This window comes from Cebus imitator, unplaced genomic scaffold (genome assembly GCF_001604975.1).
Source record: "Cebus imitator isolate Cc_AM_T3 unplaced genomic scaffold, Cebus_imitator-1.0 Scaffold117, whole genome shotgun sequence".
Lineage (NCBI taxonomy): Eukaryota > Metazoa > Chordata > Mammalia > Primates > Cebidae > Cebus > Cebus imitator.
In genome coordinates this window covers 10,124,932-10,135,602 of record NW_016107432.1, presented here as the reverse complement: position 1 = coordinate 10,135,602, position 10,671 = coordinate 10,124,932, and the positions used below count along the sequence as shown (strand labels likewise).

Here is a 10,671-nt window from a genome sequence, read left to right as displayed (position 1 = left end):
AAAAAAAAAAGAAAAGAAAAATTAGCTGGGTGTGGTGGTGGGCACCTGTAATCCCAGTTACTAGGGAGGCTGAGGTAGGATTGCTTGAGCCTGGGAAGTGGAGGTTCCAGTGAGCTGAGATTGTGCCACTGCACTCCAGCCTGGGCAACAGAGTGAGACTGTCAAAAAAAAAAAAATTGTGGTATATACACGCAATGGAATACTGTATAATCTTAGAAGGAAATTCCATCATTTGTGACAACATGGATGAACCTGGAGGCAATTGTGCTGAGTAAAATAAGCCAGGCATAGAGATACAAATGCTGCATGATTTCAATTATATGTGGAATCTAATACAGTCAAACACACAGAAGCAAAGTAGAACGGTGATTCCCAGGAGTTGGGGCTGGGGAATTTGGGGATGCTGATCAGATGGTACAAAATTTCAGTTAGACAGGGAGAAGATGTTTAGGAGATCTACTATACAACATAATAACGATGTACTGTAAGATTGAAAATGCTAAGAAAGTAGATTTTAAATGTTCTCACTACAAAAAAATGACAAGCATGTGAGGTAATGTATATATTAATTAGCCTGATTTGGTCATTCCACAGTGTGTATATCTATTGAAACGGCATGTTGAACACCACAAATATATATAATTTTTATTTGTCAATTAAAAATTAATTTTTAAAATTGTGGTTCTCTTACCAGCGAGGAAAGAGAAACTGAATGTCAAGGGGAGGCCACTAGCTGTGACACCTCACCTCACGTGCCCCACGCTTCAGTCTGTTCTCTACTCAGCAGCCAGAGTGGTCCTAAAATGTAAGTCGGATTGTGTCATTCCTAATCACAACCCATTAGGCTGGAGAAAAGGAGAGGATCAAGCATTTCTCCTGTCTTTCTGGAACGGACTGTAACTCAGGGTAGCTGAAAAGCTGGTGAGGGAAAGTTTTGGTTTTGTTGTTTTTGTTGTTGCTTTTAGAATAATTCCAACCAGTAAGTGCAAAATAGATTATGGAATTTGAAACTTAACCCTCGGTGATGCAGGGAATGATCTTTATTGGATTCATGACCAAAAAGAAAAAAGAAAAAATTAAATGAATCTAATCAAGGATACAGATGTATCAGTTACAGGCAAAGGGGGAAAGGGGCCATTCTAAACGAAGTGATGAGAATAACGAGCAAAACTTGTTTGGATCCTGATTTAAGAAAACCAATTAAGCCGGGCGCGGTGGCTCACGCCTGTAATCCCAGCACTTTGGGAGGCCAAAGCAGGTGGATCACGAGGTCAAGAGATCCAGACCATCCTGGTAAACATGGTGAAACCCCGTCTCTACTAAAAATACAAAACATTAGCTGGGCATGGTGGCTCACATCTGTAATCCTAGCACCTTGGGAGGCCGGGGCAGGTGGATCACATGAGGCCAGGAGTTCAGGACCAGCCTGGCCAACATGGCAAAACCCAATCTCTACAAAAATTAGCTGGGCATGGTAGCCCACACTTGTAGTCTCAGCTACTCAGGAAGCCAAGGCAGAGAATTGTTTGAGCCCAGGAAACAGACACTGCAGTGAGCCGAGATCGCACCATTGCAATCCAGCCTGGGCAACAGAGTGAGACTCTGTCTCAAATAAATAAATAAAATAAAAATAAAAATAAAAAAAATTGAATTGTTAGACTCTAAGCTCTGCAACTGATTCTAGTTTCCAGATGGTAATACCAGACTCAAAACTTATTATATCCAGACATGAGGAAGTACAAATTGCACTAAGCACAGTTGATCTTAGAAAACCCCACAGAATTCAACAATACAACAGCCTCGTCTGATTACTACAGAATCCTAAAGAGATAAGTACTATTTTTGCTTTTTCTTAGATCAAATCCAGCCGGCACGTGTTTTGTTGGGAATTATAAACTGAAAAGCCCCTGGCACATGTAGAGACTGAGCATTAACTGAGCGTTGAGAGCTAGAACAAAAGATGCCACTCAATCCCGGATAAGAGGAGACCCTGAAGTGTTTGTCTCATTTTATTCTATATTCACATATCGGCTGCCTTGTTCTAGAAGGAATTAAAGGCAGCTGAAAATAGTTTAGGAGGCTAATTGAAATATTGAGAGAGATGTTTTCAAACCTTTTCAAGTTCCCAAATGAGCCAGGTTTGAAGTTTGATTAGAATTATAAATTTTTTCATAATCAATTCACACATCCATAAAAGAGTATAAAGTTCTTTAAACAAGTCCCTTTAAATGTATTTCAATCTCTGAAGCAATGCATTTGATAAGACTATACTACACTATACATCATTATATATTGTTCTGCTGGCTTACAATTAATGCAGATATTATGAGCTGGGAGGCTCTGGCAGCCCACAGGCTTAAGCCATCACTTCAGTTATGAACTGAACAACCAGCTTCACAAACCTGCTTTTTCTCCTCTGTTCCCTATCTCCGTAAATGACACCACCATTTGACCATTTGTTAGCCAAAATCCTACAGTTCAAACTAGGTGCATTTCTTTCTTGTACGCTTCATCAATCCATCAGTAAATCCTGGCAGCTGTACAATAAAAGTATACATCTTGCCGGGTGCGGTGGCTCACACCTGTAATCCCAGCACCTTAGGAAGCTGAGGAAGGTGGATTGCCTGGGGTCAGGAGTTCGAGACCAGCCTAGCCAACATGGAGAGTCCCCGTCTCTACTAANGCCATTGCACTCCAGCCTGGGTAACAAGAGGAAACTTCATCTCAAAAAAAAAAAAGAAAACCAATTTAAAAAAAAAACTTTTTCTTAATTGTGAACCATTGTTGCGCTTAGTATACAATGTTGTTGTTTTTTTTAACCAACATTTTTAAAGCTGGTTTTTTAAAAGCAAGTTCCAAACTATCAACTGGATATGTGATGATATTAAGGAGTGACTGTGGTTTTTTTAGGCTTGATCATGGTACTGTGGTTTTGCTAATTTTTAAAAAGGCCCTTATCTTTTAGAGAAAAATAATGAAATATTTACAGATGAAATTACATGCTGTATGGGACTTGCTTCAAAATCGTCTAGGGGAAGCAGCAGGACAGATGAGGCCAGACTGGTCATGTGCTGAGATTTGAAAAGATGACAGTTCACTATGCTGTTCTTTCTACTTTTGCATATGAGGAAAATAAAGCCTTCCATAATAAAAATATTTTAAATACTTTGTGGTTGCTTCCTATCCCGCTTTGCATGGCTTCTAAGATCCTTCATGAGCTCACCTTCTGCAATCTCATTTTCTACCATGTTTCCAACAGCTTTCTCTGCTCCAACCCCGCTGCCTTCTTGTACTTTCTCGAGCCTGCTGCCAAGCATGTTTCTGCCACAGGGCCTTTGCACTTGCTGTTCCTACTCCTAGACAGCCCTTCCCTCGGATATTTGCATTGCTTATATTAGTTCTCTGCCCAGATGTCACCAGAGGAGTCTTCCCTTAATCTATGTATCAGAGAAGTATTCCTTGGCCTTACTTTTGAAAGAAAACAGAGCCCTTATCATTCCCTACCCTCTATTATGCCAATTTGTGGCATTAAATTATACATATTTGTTTGTTGATTCATCGTGAAATGTAAGCTCCATGAAGGCCAAAGCTTGTTCTATTCTCCATTGGATCTGGCTCAGAAAATTGGTGTTGGCACAGAGTAAATGAAAGAATATGATTCATTTTTAATATCTTCTCTAGCTACTATACTATCAAGAGTTTTTCATAAAGAAATTTCCTTGCCGACTGATCACAGAAAAAAAAAGTTTACAAAAATAAAAAAAAAATTCCCACAATCCTTGTTAGCCTTATTATCAAATTATATTTATGAAGTCCTTTAAAGCTAAAAAGTATTGATATGACTATCTGAAAATATGAAACAAAAGAAAGACAAACTTCTTAGAGAAGACTTCCTAGTTATCTTAATTGAAATGACAAGGAAGAAAGTTAACATCTAATATATTCATGACACAAAAAGATATTTGAGCCTTTTTTACATTCTCTTATCATCTGTAGGCCAATCTCAAGTCAAAGAAACTTCTTTATATTTTCTTAGATTAACTTTTACTTACTTATCTCACTCCATAAATACTTAACTGCACCCTTTCTATGTGTCAAGCCCTGTGCCAGGTCCTGGGACTACAGGGGTAATCCAGATAGAACTGGGGAGAGCGAATTTCAGGCAGGAGGAAAATAAAATCCTGATCATTATTTTTGCCAACAAAAGTCATTGATTGTGGGCAATTTTATGATACCTACATTTAAATTCAAATTGCTGGCAGTATAAGTTTTATTATTATTGTATACATAGAGAACATAAAACATGTTTGCATTTTCTATTCTTCTTGGGCTACGGTTTTTAAATTTCATAGTGACAAGTTGGAAACACCATTCTGACAACAAATTAGACATTTTCTTAAACCATAACTGAGCCACCCAGTTGCATCACTTTCTTCAAAGCTTGCTGCCATTTCCATATGACAATACACTGCAAACCGATGGTTTAAGTCCAAGGAAGGACTATGTTTTGCTTTCCCACGAAAGCCTAATATTTTTCATTCTCATTTTAATGGTAAAGATACAAATTTAAGAGGTCAAGAAAAATGTCAGGCTCTAGAATCTTATAGTGTTATTTTATGATGACATGAACTATTATATTTCTACAGTGTATGATATGTACACTAGGATTATTAGATTAATAACATATCCAATCATTTTTTTTAAGTCTGTGTGAGGAGCGATAAGGAAAGCCAAAGTGAATTTGCTGCACCTGTTATCTGGGCATTAGGCATTCTTAACAAGTTCCATCTCCCAGGCAGCCAGATTAATAGATGACAGGGGGAAAAATGTAAATTGCATTACCATCTTCGATGTGCTAATATAATATACATGGGTATTGAAAATCCAATTGAAAGGAGACTGGCTTATTAACTGTGGCATGCTGCAATTTACATATCTCACCCTCCAGATGTGAGGACGGTAAATGAGAATGGAGTGTGCTCAGATCAGCAGGGGACAAGAAGGAAAAAACCATGTACTTTGGCTATCAATTTTGACAAGTGAAGAAACAGTGACGCTTAGTGAAATGAATGACTTTCACTTTTCCTAAAATAAATCTGGCTCTAGCCACTTGTTGGCTGCATTCTGGAGCAGCCTGAAAGACAGCATGCCTAACCCTAGCAGGTCATTCTGTGCATGGCCCTGTTGACTTTCCAACAGTGAAAGCGAATGTAGATACTGACTACGCCATCATCAGTGTTAGCTAGCCAGCAAAATGAGAAAACAACTCTGTCTTTGGAAATAAATTATACAGAGTTTAGAACGAAGTCCAACACAAGATCTTAATGTCTCTAAAACTGCAGAGCTGAATTTCTCACAGGTAACCATTATCTTCACTATGTCTCCTCAAACATACACACAGCTTTTGATAACTTTCAACTATTTAGAAGTAACAGTATAACAACATTTAACTTAGTTAATTTTTTAAATTAGGAGTTTCCCAATAGACATGCAATGCTGGATAAATGGAATGGTAAGAAGGAGTGAAAGAGCTGAGAGTGAGATAAACAGCCACAAAACACAGTGAAGTAATGATCCTAACCAGAAATGTTAGCATTTCATATTGATAAACTACGTAGCAACAAACTTTAAATAAATTTCAACTATTTCTTTGCTGGATAGATAAACAGTCATAAGTCTCTCTCTTCTTTTGGCTTTTGATTATGGAAAATTTAAAACATGCACAAAGAAGACAGACTAGCATGACAAACCCCAATGTACCCATCACTCAGACTGAACAACTCTTAACATTCTATTATTCTGATTCCCTCTATCCCTCTATCCACTCTCTCCCTCTTCTATTGTTATATAGGTTTTTTTAGGTAAAATGTATGTATATATGGAAAAGCACAAATATTAAATGTTTTGACAAATGAACTCTGCCATGTAATCCTCATGCCAATATAAACCATTCCATCTCCAGAAAGTCTCATGTATCACTTTTTCAGTCAGACTAGGTGCAGGTACAATGATACTTATCCAATAGAAGACATATTTTTTCCAGCACAGAAAAAACTAAGGAAACCCACCTCCTGAAATCCAGTATGCTTTGTATTTCAAGCTGCACAAAGGCTTATAATCAGCTTTCTACAGAAAAAGATGGTGTAGGAATCTCATACGCAGAGTAAATCCAGACACTGTTCTCCCCACAAATAGTATTCAGATAGAGAGCCTCCAGAAAAATTGAGGACTTCAACAATATGTAACAAAAAGCCCTACATCTGGACTTATCTTTTTATTTATTTCAGTAGAACCTCAAACAAAATTATAGTTTCATAAATGCAACCCGAGATATAAATAGTAATACTACAAAGTGGCAAAATTATAAGTAAGGTATTATTATAATGGAATTTTTAACCACTCACCACAAGGAGTACGCGCTTAACAAACCACATTAAATTCTCTATCCTTGCTCTCCAGAAAAGTAGCAACAACAAGCAATAGTAGAGGGAATACTGGTAATGACACTGACAGCAGCTGAGAGGTATGGCAGTGAGGAAGCCAGTTCTGACTCCGCTGTGCTCTGTTGATTCCAACCATAAGAGTGCAACACAGATAAGGAGACCTGCTGTTAACATGATATACAACCTGCATTTTATTCTGCATATTTCAGACTTGTTCTCTGTCCTCACTCCTCCAATCATGCTGGTAAAACTCTTTTCCTCACAAGTCCCCATTTAGGCCAACAGAGAAGAAAACTTGACCAATAGTTCTACCCCCTGGAGAAGGGCTGGGGAGGAAGCCTCCACCCTCAGGCCCCCATACCTGCTCCGTCCCTCCTAGGAGAAATTGGAATTTCTATCACTGAGGAGAGTGAGACTGGGCTTCATTCGCCTCCCCACCACTGCAGCGGTGCTGAGGGAAAATGGCCTCCATTTAGACTGCAGGCTCTTCCTAGACTGCCTGTGAGCTGACAGGGTGAGAGGCCAGGCAGGCCTCTGCTCTCAGCTCTGGCTTTACCATTACTGAGGCAGATACTATGATATTATGTGTGAGTCTTGGGTTTCTTTTGCAAACTAGTTATAATCTGGGGAGGAAGGTCCTCACCACCTAAGGCCCTAAACTTCCTAAGAGCCAAACTCTTTATCCTTTGTCTCAGCACTCCTCTCACGAGTACTACCACCTACACCACCATCAATGACAGCACCGTCACCATCTATACCACCATCACCATCACCCACCAATACTACCAATACCACCACCATCTACACCACCGGCGCAACCACCCACCAACACTACAAATACTAACACCACTACTACTACCATCTACGTCACCATCAATGACAGCATCACAACCCTCTACAGCAGCACCCACCACCCACCAACACTACGAATACTAACAACACCACTACCACCATTAGTGACAATAACACCACCATCTACACCACCAACCACCACTACCCACCAACACTACTAGTAGTAACAACACCAGTACTGACATCAATAACACCACCACCATCTACACCATCACCACCATCATCAATACTACCATCACTACCATCACTACTCACCACCACCACCACCCTCCAGCACTAGCACCATACACCAACACTACCAACACAAATATCAACACCAAGACCACCACCACCACCACCTTTGTAAATATTCAGAATTGAATTGCAATCTGCCAGTACAAGTATCCAATTTCTTGCCAGTCCTGGTATTACCTTGTTCTCCTCTGGGGTAAAGAGGATTCGGAATACAGAGGGCACTCCAGGAGCCACTTTGCGGCTAATATCTTTGGGGCTGATTACTTTAAAGTAAGGCGAACTTTCCTCCACAACTTTCACCAACCTTGGAATCTGCAGGGAAACACAGGATGAACATTGTACATGTGGAAAAGCAGAGTTAAACACAGACTGAAATCTCCATCAATTACTTACTAGACGTGTCGCCTTGGTCAGGTCTGAACTTCAGTTTTCTCAAGCATAAAAGGAGATGATGGTAGTACTTATTTTTATGCCATACAAAGTAAGCACCCAATACCTTTTCGCTTTAATTTTTATCAATATTATTCTTATTTTTATAATTATTGCAAGTCTTTATTCATTTTAAAATTAAATCATTTAAAAGTGACGATCTTCAAGGGTGAACTGCTTAATCAGCTAAAACTTACCCACATAACAGAGTTAAGCTGGATTTCCCAACATGTGAGCATTTGAGAAGTGCTATGAGAGAAGTCACACTTTCTGCACCCCTTCAATGGCCCATCTACGGTACATGACATGCCACCTCATCCTCGCAATAACCTTTGAGCTTCATTATGACTCCCATGTTACAGACGCCGCCCAAAGCAATGCAGTTCCACCAAGCAAAGGTGCTAGGAGTCAAGTCCCAGCCCAGCTCCACCCCACCCGCCGCTCCATGGGATGGTCCTGAGTAAACACACCACAAAGCAAGAGCAAAAAAGAGCAGGATATCCCCCACACCAGTCTCAGAACAACTCCCAACTTCTGCTGGAATATGAACCCAGATTAGTCTGACTCTGGAGGTTGGGTCCTTACCTTTGTATCCCAAGTAAAATTATTAGTGTTCTGGCTTATTCTCATCCTGTGTGCGAGAGAGAGATACACAAAAATAATAACCTGACAGGCTCTATCTTTTGTACCTCATGCCAGTGAGGAAGCAAATAAAAGGTGAATGGCACAGAAAGCATTTCTTGGGGCCCTAAATCTCTCCCATGCTTCTTTATGAGACTGTGAACTAAGGAAGCAGAGGAGCAGGTATATCAGCCACCGGGTATGAGGGTCCTGGAGTCACCAGACGGCAAGTATGCCACGCCTGGAGAGAACTGTCTGCTTGCTGGTAGCTGGACGTTCCTTGGATGGGACCCTCTTTCCATGTGGCCAACACTCTGGCTGCATCTTATCAAGCGATGTTGGGTTATCCATGAGAACTGAGTGTTTGGCAGACAAAACTCACACATGACCTTTACCCCAACTTGCTATTAAACAACCACTGATGACCAATTCTTGTTTAAGGTCAGAGAGGGCTGGCCAAAGGATGCTTTGTACTGTACCATTTTAGTAGTCTAAAAATACCTTAGCCAGAGTCAAAAAGTAATATAGAAAGGGAAAAGAAAGTCAGAAGAGAGAACCAAACTGCATGTAAAGATAGAGTCCTAATGTCTGTGCAATGCTCCTCTTCTGAGGTCTAGGTGTATAACCTTGTGCACCTCGGGTTCTTTTCCTTCTCTTTCGCTTCTGTCCCATGAGCTGATCTTACTAATGCCACTGCAGAAAAGAATGAAACAGACCATTTTCTCCAGAGTCTGGCTTTGCTGTCACTAAATCACCCATTGATCTCTGCGAGGCATCACTGATTCCCTTAATGAGCTGCTGTACCAAATATAACTGCAAGTCTTCCCATTTTCTGGGGATTCTTGCATAGTCTTCACTTGTATTCTATTTTGTCTTACGGCTAGAATTGTTTGTCTTCATATTCTTAGACCCCTGAAAGTACTCCTCCTTGTCTTTATAACCAGAGTTTCCCGTTTCTCCAATGCTTTCCTCCACATCTGATTACTTTTCACACTCAAGTTTGCTTCATGCTGAACTCCTTCTCTTTTCTTGAAATAAACCCTAATTCATCTCTGAAGAAAAAGTCATTAGGCTGGAAAAGAAATCTTCTGTTGCAATTACAAAGAGACAAGATACAGACAGTGAGAGAAGCCTTCCAAAACTGACTCTAGACAAACTCTGAAGGCTATCTCCTACAGAAAGAAGACAGAAAATAAGGAAAGGGACCTACATTTTTTAGAAGTGAAAAGAAAGGTTTTTAAAAGGTACAATTTGCAGAATATAAATATAAACGCTCAACAATCGCAATTCTTGTGAGTAGAGTTTATACCTTGAATTGGGGAAGTGGTGTCTCTAATGAAGATTACATAAACATTAACAGTAATTTCCCTGTCTTAAACAAAAACCTAGCTCAATTTTTCATGCTTGAGAATCCCATGACATTCATCCGGTCAATCCTTTAATCCACAAAAGTTAGTGCACATGTTGAGAGTTCACTACTTGTTAGGCACTGGTTAGGACTCAACATATAGCAACAAACAAACAGACACAGCTTTGTCTTCCTTAAACTTATAATCAAAGAACATGTTTCCATACTATTTTCCTAAGTCTATCAAATTAAAGAACTTATCAAAGATCTTTCCAGATCCCATTTTACTTTAACCCATTTTCATATATCCTGGAAAAGTTCACCCACCCCAGAGAACATACTCACTTTGTCATTGTTCCTCAAAATCAGTGGAACTTCATAGACTTCACAGGGAGTGTAGTTCTGGAATATAATTTCTGATGGAAAGGGCTGGAATAATGCCTGATCCAGGTCAATTCCTGAAAACTTCAGAGGAAAGAGTAAATTATTGTTATAGTTGCCAAAAGTGACCGGGGAAGATAATAAAATACTACATAGACCTGTGGATATTAAAACTAAACATGGGAAATACCCAAAAAATATCCATACCCAGGTACATAATTATAAAAGCACTGAAATCACAGGAAAAAAGAATGTGTGAAAGAAACTGGAGGGAAGAAAAAAGAATATTTAACTTCCAAGGAGCAAAAATACATGACTACTTTTCAACATAACACAAGTCAGAAGGAAAAGGAATAAATTTTT

General features: G+C 39.5%; 1 protein-coding gene across 3 annotated transcripts in view; it reads right to left on the bottom strand.

Moving 5' to 3' along the window:
* LOC108311670 (hydrocephalus-inducing protein homolog) overlaps positions 1 to 10,671 on the bottom strand; it is a 225,281-nt gene that overhangs the window by 154,531 nt on the left and 60,079 nt on the right. For all 3 annotated transcript variants that reach the window (XM_017539206.2, XM_037742244.1, XM_037742245.1), the window contains 2 exons: positions 10,273 to 10,392; positions 7,707 to 7,841 (listed from right to left, as the gene is read on the bottom strand). In XM_017539206.2, the coding sequence (XP_017394695.1) occupies positions 7,707 to 7,841; positions 10,273 to 10,392 (255 nt within the window). The remainder of the gene's footprint in view (positions 1 to 7,706; positions 7,842 to 10,272; positions 10,393 to 10,671) is intronic.